Source organism: Daktulosphaira vitifoliae, unplaced genomic scaffold, assembly GCF_025091365.1.
Source record: "Daktulosphaira vitifoliae isolate Bord-2020 unplaced genomic scaffold, ASM2509136v1 Scaffold_4, whole genome shotgun sequence".
Taxonomy (NCBI): domain Eukaryota; kingdom Metazoa; phylum Arthropoda; class Insecta; order Hemiptera; family Phylloxeridae; genus Daktulosphaira; species Daktulosphaira vitifoliae.
The window spans coordinates 37,509,022-37,526,948 of record NW_026099575.1 but is presented as its reverse complement, the minus strand read 5'-3'; the positions used below and the strand labels follow the sequence as shown (position 1 = coordinate 37,526,948).

At 30.1% G+C, this 17,927-nt stretch overlaps 1 protein-coding gene and 1 long non-coding RNA gene across 2 annotated transcripts; both read left to right on the top strand.

The window, feature by feature from the left end:
- Window positions 1-86: 86 nt before the first annotated feature.
- On the top strand, window positions 87-11,939 carry LOC126905396 (la-related protein 7). The gene is made up of 7 exons (XM_050685048.1): window positions 87-522; window positions 651-838; window positions 951-1,112; window positions 2,752-3,254; window positions 5,671-5,929; window positions 5,996-6,134; window positions 11,673-11,939. Exons 1-7 carry the CDS (start codon window positions 336-338, stop codon window positions 11,825-11,827), a joined length of 1,593 nt encoding a protein of 530 aa, XP_050541005.1. The 5' UTR covers window positions 87-335; the 3' UTR covers window positions 11,828-11,939.
- LOC126905419 (uncharacterized) lies at window positions 6,141-11,288 on the top strand. Its single transcript, XR_007703995.1, has 2 exons — window positions 6,141-6,882; window positions 11,226-11,288. It is a non-coding gene; the product is annotated as an uncharacterized LOC126905419 (long non-coding RNA).
- Window positions 11,940-17,927: the final 5,988 nt, after the last annotated feature.

The following is a 17,927-nucleotide window of genomic DNA, read 5'->3' as shown; positions in this document are numbered from 1 at the left end:
TATGACTGATATGTTTTCTATAATTAAAAAAAACTGTATTGTCGATGTATATTTTTCTTGTTATTCCCTAAGAAGTATACAAAATCGTTAGTGAATATACTATTTTGTTGTTCTTATCCTTGTTCTAGTATTTTATTATAAACATCATTAAAATTAATATTTTTGTATGTTTCTAGAGGTCTAAAATTTAAATTTAATACTCGTGTTTTAGGTAGTTTAAGCAAGTTATTTCACACAAATATTAAATTTTTGATTAAAAAAATCACTAGTTATAATTAACTACATTATTAATAATTATCGAACATTTTTCATTTAAAAACTTTATTACATACAAGATGGAACCATCTAGTGATATTTCTATAGAAAACTGTGATGAAATTAATAAAAAATCAACAATAAATAGAATCCGTAAAAGAAAAAAGCAATTATTTGCCGAGTTAAAAAAACAAATTGAATTTTACCTAAGTGATGCTAATTTGCGTAAAGACCGGTATTTTGGACATCTTATACAAATTAATAATTGTTAGTCATATTATTAATATAAAATTATGACAAAAGTTCAATAATATATGTATAATATAATTTTAACTAAACTTCAATACTTATTTGATATTATATTATATTTACTTTCTAATTTGTTTTTATTACAGATATAAGTATAGACACATTTCTCAATTGTAATAAAATTAAAAAAATTACAACCAACCCAGATGACATTGTTAAAGCTTTAGAAACTTCACATATGTTAACTGTAAGTAAATGTAAAACAAAAATACTACGATTGAACCCTATTGAAGAGAAACAGCCAGAAGATATTGATCGATGTACAATTTATGTTGTGAGTAACTATAATAAATAGTTATTTAGTATTATAGTTTAGTGATTAAAATTAGGATAGTAATTCTTCATCAGTTATAAATAAAAATATCTTAAGGATTTTTTTATTGTAGGAACAATTACCTCCAAAGGCTGATCATGATATTGTAAAATCAACATTTGAAAAATATGGAAATGTTGCTTATGTATCTTTACCTAAATTTAAAAGTGGAAATATTAAGAGATTTGCATTTGTAGAGTTTGAAAATGAAGATTCAGTCAAACAAATTCTTGAAGTAAATCATTGTACTACTAATAATACTTTTTTATTTTTACTTAAAAATGTAAAATAATTTTCTTCTTTAATCGGCTATTGTTATTGTCTTTCATAGCCTTATTATTAAGGTTAGGAACTTAATGTATTTGTAAAATTTATTTTAGTTATATTAGTATGCAATTTAACTCATTTCAAAATTTAATTATTTTTAATTTTATGATTTTAAGTTAAATTAAAAAAATGAATGAAAGATTCCACAAAATATATACCTTACCAATTTTTTTAACAAAAACATTTTTATTTGTAAAATAAAGATTAAATCATTTAGCTTTGATAGCTGTGTCATACGTTGGTAGTGCCCCGATGTAGACACAAAAGTTTTACACAAGTTAATTAATGTTTTTTAATATATATGACAATGAGTTTGTCGTTTCAAGCTCTTCTCGAGTCCTCCCGTTAGATATACTGGTCAGTCCCATCCCTCAAATTAGTGAACTACTAAAGGGGTAGAGTTTAGACCCATCAGCACGGTTTAGCTCAAAAGTAGCAGTCTGAAGAGTAGCTCCTCGTCAGCCACCAGCACAACTACCTTTTTACTATACCTATTAAAAGTTGTAAAGCTCAAAAACTAGCCAGCACGCACACTAATTATAAAGATTGACTAAAGGACCAGCAGTCCTTGCTGCATACACACATACAATTTTAACAGGATATAAAATATTTACGCTAAGTGCAGGTTTTTAAATAGTTATTTTATTTAAGAAACGTAATAAACACAAAGTTAAAATGTAATATAAAAATGTAACAAGAAACAAATTAAATCGTACAAAAACAAAGTTATTCACATCAAACATCCTCACCCATAACTCGACGTATCTTTGACAAAACGTCCAGTCCCCCAATACTTTTCATGTTTCCCTTTTATATTATTTTTTATTATTAATTTGCTTACCCTGCATTTCCCTTTTATATGGAATTATTATATTGCTTAAGAGTTCAAAAATTGCTTACTACTGTTGTAAAGCTTATATTATACTAAAATTGACGTAATTCAATACCTCCTCAGCTATTTACTACAGCTGCTTTATTCATTTATTATGCAGTCAAAATGTAGGATATCCTTTTAAATTAAATTTATTCTCTATACTGTTTTAGATTACCTTGAAATTCTAACTTTTTTTTATTAAACAAATTATGTTTGAATTTTTAACTATGTCTTGAATTTTTTAATTAACTATAATATAATTCCAACAATGAATTTTTATCATGTATGACAAATTTTGAAGTATAACTTAGATATGTCTGATTAACTAATTGATCTAAAAAAGCATTTATTGAAAAATATCCATATTTTTTGCTATTGACTTTATTTTACCCATGTTAGCCAAACTAGTTGAACTAATACTGCTTTAGTAAGTTAATTATCCAAAATTAATCACAAAATATCCACTATTTCTTCCCAACTTAAGTATAAATTTAATTAACACGCTCATTTAGTTGTATAAAAAACATTTAGCGACATATATTTGTAGAGCAAAACTCAATATAAAACAATTATTTGTACATAATTAAAAATTTGTAGCAATATAAAAATGGAATTTCTAGTAATTCTGATAAATGTTAAATGCTTATAAAAAACAAATTGTTGACTATTTTAGGAATTCCAAAAAATTAATGAAGATTCTAAAATTCTTCCTGAACAACTTCAAAGCATAATTTCATTTAACGAGGGGGATAAAGAATGTGCTGATGAAACCAGTACTATACCTTGTAAAAGAAAATTCTCTGATGATCAAAATGGAATAAAAGAGAAAAAAATGAAATATGAATCTTTGAAAATAAATGCTACTGGAAACAAAAGTGTAAGCAAAAAAAAAAAAAAGAAAGAGAAATCAAAAAAAAATTCTATGGACAGTAATAATAAAATAGAGAATTCCATAAATGACAATGAAAGTCTTCAAAAGATTGTACTTAGTGATAATTCTACTATTGAAAAAACTGATGATGAAGTAACTGCAAGTGAAGAAGATATCAATCAAAGCAATGATATAACAAATGACACTAAGGAGGACTTAGCCAAAAAAAAAAGAAAACGCAACAAGGGTAAAAAAGTTAAATCACACTCTTGCTTATCTCTCCAAGAAATAAGAATTATGTCTAAGTATGTACTTTAACTGTTATTTATTGAAATATTAATACTTAATATATTTAATTAAATCAAAATGAAGTTTTGGTTGCTTATAAATAGTCCTTACTATTATATTTTATGTTGTATCCTTTAAATAGGTGATAGCTTTGTGACACATTAATTACACCGGCACACAAAAAAAAAAAAGTTGTCTGTACATTGGACTAGACCCACCTACAGACATGTATTTTGTCCCGCTGAATCCGAATTTGAAGTCCGTTTGGTCCGGTCACCCTTCAGATTTGAGTAAAATGCAAAAAACCAAAAAATAGGCAAAAAACTGCAATTAAAGCGATGAAAAAAATTTTGTGGACCCTGATCAAGTATGATTTTTATGTATTTCAATTTACTGAAACTGAATCTGAACGTTAATTAGCCTGTTGAGTCATCAACATTTGAAAAATAGCAAAAAAACCAAAAAATTATAATAAATTATGAAAAATCGAAATTATTGAGATGAAAACAATTTTTTGGATACAGGTTGAGTATAATTTTTATGTATTTTATTCCACTGAATTTGAATATGAAGTTTTCTTGTCCCGTTAATGGGACAATAAAATAAAAAAAACCAAAATAATCAGGAAAATTATAGTTATAAATATGAAAAAAAATTTATAGAACACGATTAAATACTTTTCTTGTATTTTTTCACGCATAAAATAGGAGTTAAGTATATGAAAATATAAAAAATTGTAGAATTTATAAAAAAAATGACTAGAATGAAGAGAACGATTTTCTCGAATTTTAACCTCTTCATGCACGAGATTTTTTTCCTTAAAAATAAAATATTTAAATTGCAAATCAAATAGCTAATTACCTTATGATATTAGTAAAAATAAAAAATAATTTTTTTTTTTTTTTTGACTTACTAAAAATAAGGTTTTAGTATTTGATACCATCGTGCAATATTTGAAAAAAAAAATATTCATATTATTTAATTTTATCAAACATACTTTATTTTATATTAAGAAAAAAAAAATAACAAACATCAACTTTTAGAAAAACTTCATAAATTATAAATCATAAAATTAAGTTCATAAAATATATATAATAAAACAAATTTTAAAAGATCAATATTGAATAATAATAAACAAATAATATTTAAAAAATTATAAATAAGACTAGGTATTTTTTTTAAATTTCAGGCTTCTGATAACTTCAGTTTTTTAACTGAATATAAGTTTTATAACATATTTTAAAAGTATTTAACAAAATAATATATACTGTAGTCAATTTTTTATTAATTTAGTGTGAAATGCTCTCATACATTCTGGACATACAGCACATTCTGAATCACTAGGGATTTCTAAATCCAAAAAAAAAACTATATCTTTATCCCTGAGATCTATTTTCAACTAGAAAAAAAAACATCATAGTATAAATTGTTATTATTTTTCATATAATAGGCACAGTGGTATTATTCAAGACCACATGGTACCTAAGCAATTTCGAATACATAACAACATTATATTGTTTCAATATTGCCAAATATGAATAGATCGTACTATATTATGTAATAAAAGTAATTAATTATAAATATACTTACATTATTTGGTCGTTAAAATAAAAATAAAATTTGACTTTTTCAAATGCACAAAATAGTTTCGCGTTTATTAATATATCTCTTTCAATGATAACATAAACAAGTAGACCGATGCGTAACATTCCGTACATTAAACGAAAACAATAATTACATGGCTACCACAATTTTTCGATTTTATATAAATTCTACAATTTTTTATATTTTCATATTCTAAACTCCTATTTTATGCGTGAAAAAATACAAGAAAAGTATTTAATCGTGTTCTATAAATTTTATTTCATATTTATAACTACAATTTTCCGGATTTTTTTTTATTTTAAAACGTTAATGGGACAAGAAAACTTCATATTCAAATTCAGTGGAATAAAATACATAAAAATTATACTCAACCTGTATCCAAAAAATTGTTTTCATCTCAATAATTTCGATTTTTCATAATTTATTATAATTTTTTGGTTTTTTTGCTATTTTTCAAATGTTGATGACTCAACAGGCTAATTAACGTTCAGATTCAGTTTCAGTAAATTGAAATACATAAAAATCATACTTGATCAGGGTCCACAAAATTTTTTTCATCGCTTTAATTGCAGTTTTTTGCCTATTTTTTGGTTTTTTGCATTTTACTCAAATCTGAAGGGTGACCGGACCAAACGGACTTCAAATTCGGATTCAGCGGGACAAAATACATGTCTGTAGGTGGGTCTAGTCCAATGTACAGACAACTTTTTTTTTTTGTGTGCCGATGTTATTATAGATCATTGATTGTTTTGAACAAAAATATTATTTTTGTATTATGTATTTATATACTTACTATAACAGATATTCTTTAAAAACAATTATTTTTAGGCCAGATTGGAAAAAACTAAGAAATCAGTATTTAAATATGCAAAGGCAAAAGATGTCTATTCTAAAAGCACAATTACAACAAGTAAAATTTCATAAGAAATTTGAACCTCAAATAAAAAAAAAAAATGAACCAAATATATCTAAAAGTGAGGTCGAAATTAATAAAAAAAATAATGATGATGTTCGTGTAAAATATGAACCTGGTATTATTTTAAAAGTTATGTTTTCCAATCCCATTGAGTGTGACAAATCATTTAAAGTTAGTTTTATTATTAACAATATTTGCTTTACGCCTTCTAATTATTTTTAAAATATTTATCTTTAGGCTGAAGCTAGAATGGATCCAGTAATTAAATATGTGGATGTTGTTAAAAATACTGAAGCATATGTACGTTGTGACTCTCATAACTCGGCTAAAAAAATTGCAGCTGAAAATCGTTGGCCTACTACAAAACTATTAGATGGTATTAATATTAATTCTTTTTATAAATGATTTATAAAATATAACTTTATTTTAGTTTTGATTATATTTAAATTTATAATGAAGAAAGAAAGAAATTTATTGAAAATATTTTACATTCCCTTAAAAATAAAATTAACACCTTATAACTTCAGTGTTTAGTCTTAACAAACATGCAAAGCATATGACTTTCCAGAATCACATTTTAAACTATTTTATGTGTTTTATGTGTTATTAAAGGTCACATGTATAATTTAGCCAAAGGTGGCAAAATACTTTAAGCTAGTTCTGATAGGCACTTTAACCATAGGATATATCTAAAATAACTTTCTTGGAGAAGTGATATAACAATAGGAGCTCTAAGGAGGTGCTTTGAATACTTTGCACTCACAGTAATTTTAGAAAATTATATTTAAAAAAGAGTAATTATGTTTAAGACCCTATTATATTGTAGCGACCAAAACATACGCAACGAATATTCTCGAATGTTCTCGTTATCAAAAACCTTCGAGAAACTTCGATAACGCCATAAGATAACCTACGCGGGTATAGAATATTCTAGAATTAGCGAGAGCCTTATCGGAGCTATATATATATCGGAAGAATCAGTCAGTTCAGTTAGTTCAGTTCAGACTGTCTAGTCCGCGATACGCTACACGACCGCTACACCCCGCCGCTGTTGTCATCGTGTATTATGTTTACTTCGATTATTTTATTTTTCCTTACTGTATATACATATATTTTCTTTTAGTGTTTATACGTCTATTTTAGTGTTATAATTTTGTTTAATAAAAGTCTACCGCCATTTAAATAATTGTGTGTTGTAAGATATAACCCACAAATTGGTGACCTCGACGTGATGGCGCAGACAGACGAAACAATTGCTCGAGTAGCCGTCAAGATACCGGATTTCATTTCGTCAGATCCCGAACTTTGGTTTGCTATGGTCGAAGGAAGTTTCGCCAGCGCGGGAGTCACTGTTGACAGTACAAAATTCGGGTATGTAGTTGGAGCATTACCGCCAAAATACGCAGTGGAAGTCAAGGACATAATTATGACGCCGCCCTCAGACAGTAAGTACGCCAAAATTAAACAAGAGTTGATAAGACGTCTTAGTGCCTCCCAAGAGGAGAAAACACGCCAACTTTTAGAACGCGTTGAGATTGGAGACCGTAAACCATCACAATTTTTACGCCATCTCCAAAGTCTGGCCGACTCTTCTGTTCCGGAAACGTTATTGAAGACACTTTGGATGGGCCGTTTACCGAAAAGTATACAGGTAGCGTTGGCAATAGTGAAAGATAGTAAGCTTGAAGATCTCGCTGTCCATGCGGACAACATCGCAGACGCATCGGGTCCTTTACTACCACAAATAGCAGAAATGTCGAGAAGTGACACTTTTGAAGCCATGTTGAATCTTAAGATTTCTCAACTTAGTCTAAATATTAATCAGGAGATTGCAGCGTTGAGAAGTGAAGTGGCTGCGTTAAATACTCGCCCCTCGCGTACTCCGGACTCAAGACCAAATACTTACCGTCCAAGGTCACGATCTCGAAGCCGCACTCATCATGGCGCAGACGGAATATGCTGGTATCATTGGCGTTATGGATCCCAATCGAAAAAATGCAAGGAACCTTGTAACTATAAATCGGGAAACGGGACGGGTCATCACTGATGACGGCCAGTGAGCCCGGTCAGTTTCCACGCCGTCTTTTCATCACAGACCGAACTTCCCAAACTCAATTTCTCATCGATACGGGCGCCGACTTGTGTGTTTATCCACGTAGTGCTGTTCCAGGCCACCGCGTAAAAACCGATTACGTCCTATCAGCCGCCAATGGCACGCCTATAAACACCTACGGCACTATCACGCTCAGCCTAAACTTCGGACTTCGTCGAGATTTCACTTGGAGATTTGTGATTGCGGAAGTATCCAAGCCCATCATTGGTGTTGACTTTTTAAGTTTTTACAATCTTTTGGTAGACGTGCGCAATCAATGTCTATTAGACGGACTTACACAACTCACCACTCGTGGTCACGCCGTCAAGTGCTCAATACCATCTATTAAGGTCGTCGTGGGAGAGACGAAATACGACGGTTTACTACGGGAATTTCCAGAGATCACTCGACCGTTTGGGACCCTGAAGGATATCAAACACAGCACTAAACACTTTATCCCGACGACACAAGGACCCCCGGTATCTTGTAAACCACGACGCTTAGCACCTGATAAGCTTAAGGCAGCAAAAAAAGAGTTTGAAGCTATGATCCAACTAGGCATTATCCGACCATCCCAAGGACCTTGGTCATCACCATTACATCTAGTACCAAAGAACAAAACAGATGCATGGCGTCCTTGTGGGGATTACCGCGCTCTAAATGCCCGGACTATCCCAGATCGGTACCCTGTTCGTCATATACAGGACTTCGCGCACTTTCTCCACGGTAAAACGATTTTTTCAACTATCGACTTGGTTCGAGCGTATAATCAAATCCCTGTAGCTGAAGAAGACGTCCCTAAAACTGCAATTGTGACACCATTTGGACTTTACGAATTCCTCTTTATGTCTTTTGGACTTCGAAACGCAGCACAATCGTTCCAACGATTTATTGACGAAGTACTCCGTGGACTTGATTTTTGTTTCAGTTACATTGACGACATACTCGTGGCATCTGTTTCTGAAGAAGAACACATCAAACATTTACAGATCATTTTTGAGCGACTACGCGAATACTCTCTGGTTCTCAATCCTAAAAAATGCGTTTTTGGACAACCAGAAGTAAAGTTTTTGGGCTACATGATTTCTAAAGAAGGAACACGTCCTCTACCTGATAGAGTCGCTGACATATTGAGCTACAAGAGGCCAACGTCAGCTAAGGGTCTACGACAGTTCTTAGGTATGTTAAACTTCTATCGTCGTTTTATACCTAGAGCTTCAGATGCACAATCACCACTAAGTGATCTCTTAGTACCTAATCTAAAAGGTAAAGCACCTATTAATTGGACACCAGAAGCAATTTCAGCGTTCGAGAAATGCAAGGAGGAACTCGCCACAGCCACGCTTCTCGCGCACCCATGTGACAACGCTCGACTGGCTATTGTAAGCGACGCTTCAAACACAGCGGTTGGCGCAACTCTCCAACAGTTCATCAATGACGAGTGGCAACCCCTCGCCTTCTTTTCCAAGAAACTCACGGCGACTGAGACAAAATACGGAGCTTACGATCGAGAACTTCTTGCGATCTATCTCGCTGTCAAACATTTTCGGCATATGGTGGAAGGACGCGAGTTTGTTATATACACCGATCACAAACCTATCACTTTCGCATTTCAACAGAAATCGGATAAGTGCACACCACGACAATTCAGACACTTGGACTTTATTTCACAATTCACCACGGATATTAGGTACGTTCCTGGTAAACAGAATATCGTGGCTGATACCCTATCACGCGTGGACGCATTATCAGACACGTTAGACTACACTGCTTTAGCAATGTCACAACAGGGAGACGACGAATTGAAAAAGTATGCACAAGAAAACACCGGATTGCGACTTAAGCAAGTGGAATTACCAGGCACGAATGTCTTAGTGTTCTGCGACACATCAACTTCAATCGCCAGACCTTTTGTTACAAAGCCTTTTCGACGAACAGTTTTCAATACCATACATCGCCTTGCACATCCAGGAGTTAAAGCCACAGTGAAGCTTGTAAAACAGCGGTTTGTGTGGCCAGGAATTGACGCAGATTGCAGACATTGGGCACGGGCATGTGTCGAATGTCAACGAGCCAAAATCACGCGACATGTCACAGCACCCCTTGGGTCATTTTCTCTACCGTCTCGAAGATTTGAGCATGTTCATTTAGATTTAATAATTATGCCTTATTCCGAAGGATTTCGTTACTGCCTCACGTGCATCGATAGATTTACTCGATGGCCTGAAGTAGTTCCATTGGAAAATCAAGAAGCGGAAACTGTAGCACGAGCCTTCTATACACATTGGATTGCAAGATTTGGTACCCCTCTTCGTATCACAACAGATCAAGGAAGACAATTCGAGTCATGCCTTTTCAAGCAACTTAATTACCTGACTGGTACGAACCATCTTAGAACTACGGCCTATCATCCTTCAGCAAATGGCATGGTGGAACGATCCCATCGGCAGCTTAAAGCCGCTATTAAATGTCATCAGAATAATCGATGGACAGAAACTCTTCCGACAGTCTTATTGGGTATCCGAGCAGCTTGGCGTGACGATCTTAAATCCACCTCGGCAGAATTAGTCTATGGAGAGCCACTTAGACTCCCTGGTGAATTCCTCACGTCAAATAATAATACCGCCAAGTGCGACGACGCAGCTGAGTTTATCAAAGACCTTCGACATCACATTCAGCAGATCCGACCAGTCAATGGTACACGACATGGCGAGAAGAAAAATTTCGTTTTCAAGGATCTAGCAACCACAGAGTACGTATTCATTCGACATGATGGGCCCAAAAACGGAATTCAAATGCCCTATGATGGTCCCTATCGAGTCATAAGTAGGAACGAAAAAACTTTTGTTATTGATATTAATAAGAAGAAAGTTACAGTTACTATAGATAGACTTAAACCAGCATACATCATGGCAGATGAATACTCTAAGGAAAATATTCCGAAAAAGATCCAGACACATACACCCATTACCATTCCCAGGGAGGATCAAAGGACACGTTCCGGAAGAAGAGTCCATTTTCCAGACCGTCTTCAAGTAGGCTCCGCTTGACTCCGTCACTGGTAGGGGAGTGATGTAGCGACCAAAACATACGCAACGAATATTCTCGAATGTTCTCGTTATCAAAAACCTTCGAGAAACTTCGATAACGCCATAAGATAACCTACGCGGGTATAGAATATTCTAGAATTAGCGAGAGCCTTATCGGAGCTATATATATATCGGAAGAATCAGTCAGTTTAGTTAGTTCAGTTCAGACTGTCTAGTCCGCGATACGCTACACGACCGCTACACCCCGCCGCTGTTGTCATCGTGTATTATGTTTACTTCGATTATTTTATTTTTCCTTACTGTATATACATATATTTTCTTTTAGTGTTTATACGTCTATTTTCGTGTTATAATTTTGTTTAATAAAAGTCTACCGCCATTTAAATAATTGTGTGTTGTAAGATATAACCCACAATATTTTACTATTTTCGCTTTTGTAAATAATCTTATTAGTATTAAAATAACTTTTACTTGTAAAATTCTTACTAAAAATTATTATAAATCCATCAAAAAAAATTTTTTAATTAGTTCTATTGAAAATTTTGTAAATAAACAATAATAAATTGATTTTTCTTTACTGAGATGAATCATAAAAAATACGTTATTGATATAAAATTCAACAATTGTTACAAATAATAAAAAAATTTAATTAAATCAAAGATAATTTGAATTACCAATTAAATCAAAATCACCTTCTGTATATCATATATTATTATAATTAGCTATTATTAAAACTATTGTTTGAATTTTACTGTTAAATCAATTTTTTCAGGTGAAGATGAAAAATTATACTGGGAAAAAATACTACGTGATCGTGAAAATAGATTTATCAAACAGAAAGAAACTAAAAAACCACGTGGTCGCTCAAAGTTAATAAATAAAGCAGAAAAGCAATTAGCTCATCATGTAAAATTTACTGAAAACTAAATATGTATTATTTAAATATAATACATACATATTAATCTAAGTAAAATTTTATTTGAAGATTATTTATTGATTGTAGATGTTCCTTACAAAATACAATTATTTTACAAATAATTTTATTTTTTTCATCAATAATTATATCATTGTATAACTAAGCAAAAAATACTTTTAAAAATACTCAGTTTTTATTAATGTATCATAGAAAATGATCATTAGATCATTTCAAAATCAAGATTTTTATTAATAGTGATCTTTCGTTGATATTTTATCTTACTCATATATATATAAGACATGTTTATGTAGGCATACATACCCGGAGATGCCTTTCTATTTCATTCTATTATTGTCGCTGCCAGTTGAAAAAGTAAGAAAAGTAAGAGTGGCTAGAAGTGCCACTCTTAATTTTCTTTATGCTAAACCACCGCCGCCTTTACTTTTATTTATCACAAAACCAACCACCTATTACCTTTATCCCTTTTGTCAACCTTTAACAACATACCCTGCCGCCACTATCCTTTTCTTTTTGTTTATTACAATAATCATAGATATATTAACATAGACTGTATGACTAAGATTATTTTCATATATTCTGTTATTAACTAGTGATCTGCAATTTTTTGCCCAATTTACAATCAAAAGTGTATTAACTAATTGACGTACAAAATAAGTAAAATAAAAACTGTAGCACAATGGAGTCGCGGCATATTGGAGACATTGCATAGTTAGGTCCAGTATAGATTTAATCTGACAGTGATTAAAATCACTATATTAAGAAACGCTTCGATGCAAATCTGTAGATAGTGTTTAATTTAAAAAAATTGATGGGTAATTGCAAAAGCAACATCAACTTCTATTAAAATAAAATACAAAACCCATAATTTTAATACAAAAATAGCATATTTTTGAATACGGTAGCCATTTGCGTATAGAAGATAGGTCGTCGGGACAAATTTTTTTTTTTTTCATTTTATAGTACATAAAATAAGCTTTAATTTGATATATGTTTAAAGGACGCATTATTTCCGGAACACTTTCAAAAATTAAGTTGAAAAAGTTATTTTTTGTAAAAAAGTTACTATTTTAAATCACCCCAGTGAGCAGAATAAGTGTTAGATTTTCAAAAAAATTATATCGAATGAAAGGGAAATATCTAAGGTTTCAATACAAAAAAATATTATTTTTATTTGTTCATTTTTGAAAAAGTTATGGCAGTTTTAAGTACAAAAAACATCCCGATAAAAGGTCATTTTTATCGCAAACATTACATTTTTTTTTAAATTTTCGACAGCCATTTGCACATAGAAGATAAGATGTCGGGACAAATTTTTTTTTTTCATTTGATAGTATATAACATAACCTTTGATTTGATATATGTTTAAAGGACGCAGTATTTCCGGAACATTTTCAAAAATTAAGTTAAAAAAGTTAATTTTTGTAAAAAAGTTGCAATTTTAAATCCCCCCCAATGAGCAGGTTAAGTGATAGATTTTCAAAAAAATGATATCAAATGAAAGGTAGATATTTAAGGTTTTAGTATAAAAAAAAATTATGTTGATTTGTTTATTTTTGAAAAAGTTATGGAAGTTTTAAGAAAAAAAAGTGAAAAAATTCGAAAATTAGCGATTTTTAAATTTGTAATTTTTTTGGATATTTCCCCCATTTGCGGGGAACGAGGAAATTTTTTTCAATTTTTAAGGGTAATGTCTTCAACTAGATACAATTTGTGATCTTTTGACGTATTTTTGAAAGAAATCGGTCCAGTGAGAGCTGAGAAAAAGTGGCAACAGACATAAAAAAAAAAAAACACATCATATTAAAATTAATACCTTCTCCGCTTCGCATCGAAGCTAAAATCAATAGAAATTATTAAAACATCTAACACTTACTGTTCGTTGCTAAGTAAAAAAACTGAACCTATTACATCAGAAGTCTTGGAAAAGACTAAAAAAAATAGAACTTTACGACGTGAAAATACTGATAACAAAAATTCCGCTACAAGAACTCATCCTCGTGATAATAAAAAACATTTATGGGATAAGAGGTACTTATTGTTCTCTAAATTCGACAAAGGAATCATGATGGACAATGGTAATAAAATAATTATTTAAGCTAACTTTAATATATTACTATTAACGATAACGCTTTTTTCAGAATCATTTTAATCCGTTTGTCTCGAGATCTTAAGCACACATATAGCATTGAGATGTCCCGGTCTAGACGTTGCTATGGATCCGTTTTGTGGTGCAGGTGGAAACATCATCCAATTGACTAAGAGATACACACGAGTATTCGCTGATGATATCGATGCTAAAAAATTAGAGTTCGCCAAAAGAATCGCAGAGATTTATGGAGTCGAGGACAAAAATACATTTATACTGGGAGATTTCTTCGAGATTGCAGAAACATTAAAAAAATTTAAGTCACAGGTCATAGTGACGTCTCCCCCATGGGGCGGCCCTTCGTATAAGAAACACGAAGTTTAGAGTCTCGAGAAAAAAATGTGTAACGACTACAAAGGAGGCAGTAGAAAACTCTTCAACCTGCTCAGAAGTATTGCTCCCAACGTAGCACTGCACATACCTAAAACTACAGGTCGAAACGAGGTAAATTAATCTAATTTCTTTAGGTGAACCACAATTATAGTTAATGTTAATCGAATAATTTTCTAGTTGATACAATTTGGAAAATTATTTGACCTCAACATGGAAATTCAACACAATTATATCGACGAAGGACACGATTCTATTACTGCGTATTCGGCCCATTTTTCAACATTAACACGAAATTCTTATATAACGATAAGAAACTTTACACGAACAGAAAACATCTCAAGTATCCAGAATCTGCTGATTACAATTATTGTTAATAATAGTTAATATGTTTATAATTCACTCAATTTTTCTAAATATTCACATTATATCGATAAAAAAAATATGTTTATATATTCTAATTTTCAATATTTTACCATTATATACACACTTAATTAGATATACCACTAAATTTGAAATTATAAAATACCTTACAATTCATTTATTTTTGCTACAGCTTGCCGTCGGATGACATATTTTAATGAAAAGTAAAGTTTAAATCATTATGTTATGATTATATACATTTCATTGTACAACATATATTATTTTGATTGATTTTAGCTTCGATGCGAAGCTGAGAAGGTATTAATTTTACCATGATGTTTTTTTTTTTATGTTGTCACTTTTTCTCAGCTCTCACCGAACCGATTTCTTTCAATGATACGTAAAAAGATCACAAATTGTATCTAGTTGAAAACATTACCCTCAAAAATTGAAAAAAATTCCCTCGTTCCCCGTAAATGGGGGAAACCTCCGAAAAAATTACAAATTTAAAAATGGCTAATTTTCGACATTTTTTTACTAAAAACTGCCGTAACTTTTTTAAAAATAAACATATCAATATAATTCTTTTTTTTATAGATGCATGATGTCATTACCTATCATTTGGTATATTATTTTATAAATCTGACTTTTTACCTGCCCAAAGGGGGGTATTTAAAATGACAACTTTTTTACAAAAAATTAATTTTTTCAACTTAACTTTTGAAAGTGTTCCGGAAGGTCTGACACTTTTATATATATTTTAAATTAAAGCTAATGTAATATACTTTATAATGGTAAAAAAAAATTTCGGACATTATTTTATCTTCATGGTGAAAACAGACATTAAACTTAATAAAAAAAATACGATTTTTGTAAAAAAATTCTTTTTTATATTTTTAACTTTATAATGCTATAACTTTTTGAAAGATGTATGGATCAATATAATTCTTTTTTTTGTAGATGCATGATGTATTTACCTATCATTTGGTATATTATTTTTTATAAATCTGACTTTTTACCTCCCTATAGGGGGGGATTCAAAATGACAACTTTTTCACAAAAAATTGACTCTTTCAACTTAAATTTTGAAAGTGTTCCGGAAAGTCTGACACTTTTCTATATATATTAAATTAAAGATAATGTAATCTACTTTATTATGTAAAAAAAAAATTTCGGACTTTATTTTGTCTTCACNAAAATTCTCGATTTTATTTTTTACATTTTTAACTTTATAATGCTATGACATATTGAAAAGTGTATGGATCAACATTATTTTTCTATGAGAAATAATTTTTCATTCTACATACTTTATCTTAATTAGGATATTAATAATGAACTAGCAGATCATGTAGCTTTTGGAATAGTCCACCAATTTTTTAAAATTAAACATTATCTAAAGATTTGCATTGAAGCGTTTTTTTTTTATAGTGATTTTAATCACTGTCAGATATCATTATACTTGATCCATCTATACCACGTCACCACTGTGCCGCGACCCCCCTGTGCTGGGTTTTTTTTTATGTGTCTGAATTTTAATTAAAATTACCATAACTTTTTTAAAAATAGCCAAATTAATATAAATATTTTTCCTATAGATGCTTAATGTCTTTACTTATCATTTGGTATAATTTTTTCATAAATTTAACTCTTTACCAGCCTACAGGGGGGATTTTCGAAATTTTTTCAAATTTTTTTACTAAAAACTGCCGTAACTTTTTTAAAAATAAACATATCAATATAATTCTTTTTTTTATAGATGCATGATGTCATTACCTATCATTTGGTATATTTTTTTATAAATCTGACTTTTTACCTGCCCAAAGGGGGGTATTTAAAATGACAACTTTTTCACAAAAATTAACTTTTTCAACTTAACTTTTGAAAGTGTTCCGGAAAAACTGACACTTTTATATATCTTAAATTAGAAGACAATTTGGCTTATACAAAAAGTAATTTTGAAATTTTTACCAAAGCCATTATAAAACTACAAAAAAAGATGTTTTACTACGTGATTCACTAACAGTGGTTCAAAATCTACAACAAAATTTTCTACATTAAAAAGTAATTACGAGATTCCAATTATTACTGAACTAAATAATGTTTTTGAAAAAAATTATGGCTTGAGAATTATTAAAAAAATATAAAAAATACTCGATGGTGAAGATGGTAGTGATCTATATGACTCACAATTTTCTCAAAGACTATTCCAGTGACAATATTGTTCACTTTAAATATGCGCCTATTACATCGGATGTTGTCAAGCGCTCATTTTAAACTTATAAAACTGGGCTGTCGAACGATCCTTTACATTATTTAAACCTCAGAAAACACTTTATTATTAATTGCAATAGTGAAGGTAAGAAACATGTTTAAGTAAATACATTGTTTAAATAAAATAAATAAATTTTTTTCCAGCTATTATTTAAACTATATTTTATTCATTTTTTCTGAAACTCAAGAAACCTAAGATTTAGGTCTTGTTTTTTTGTAAAAGATTTAATTTTGTTAATTTTTTATTTATTAAACTCATTTAATTTTACATAATTTTTGTTAATGGTTATATTGTAGTTTTGTAAAATAGGCACAAATATCTGGTATTTATAATTATATTTTAAAATGGCTTTTTCTTTGCTTATTCCTACAATGTTTTTAAGTGCTTTAAGTCCCGAGACCCAGTTATACAATTTTATATTATATCATTTAATTTTTTTGTTAACAAATAATTAATCATATCAAATGCTTTAGTATTTAACTTTAGTATAGTTATTATTACTCATCAATTTTTAAATGTATAAATTTTATTACAATTTAACAAAAAAAGAAGCAAAATAATATCCATTCCGAAATTGTTTTATACATTATTTTTCGCATATTATGATTTATTAAATAAAGACTCAAAATGAATATAAATAAGACTGACTATTTATTTTTATCATTATTATTTTGTTCTATCAATAGAAAATTTGACACGGATAGTTCTAGTGTCCATAAACGTATAGAAATAATGTGCAATCAAATACAAAAACAAAAACATAAAAAAATTTCCAAAAAACATGCGTCAAAAAATGATAGCTTCTTAATGTTTTATTTGTTGTTTAAAATTTAAAAAATAAACCCTCCCAAAAATGCTTTAGTGTTAATGAAGTCAAAAAAAATCTCACTAAATAATATTCTATATAATTACTAGAAGCTAAACTTAATCTGACTGTAAAATATAAATTTGGAAGCTTCTAAATTAAACTATAACTATA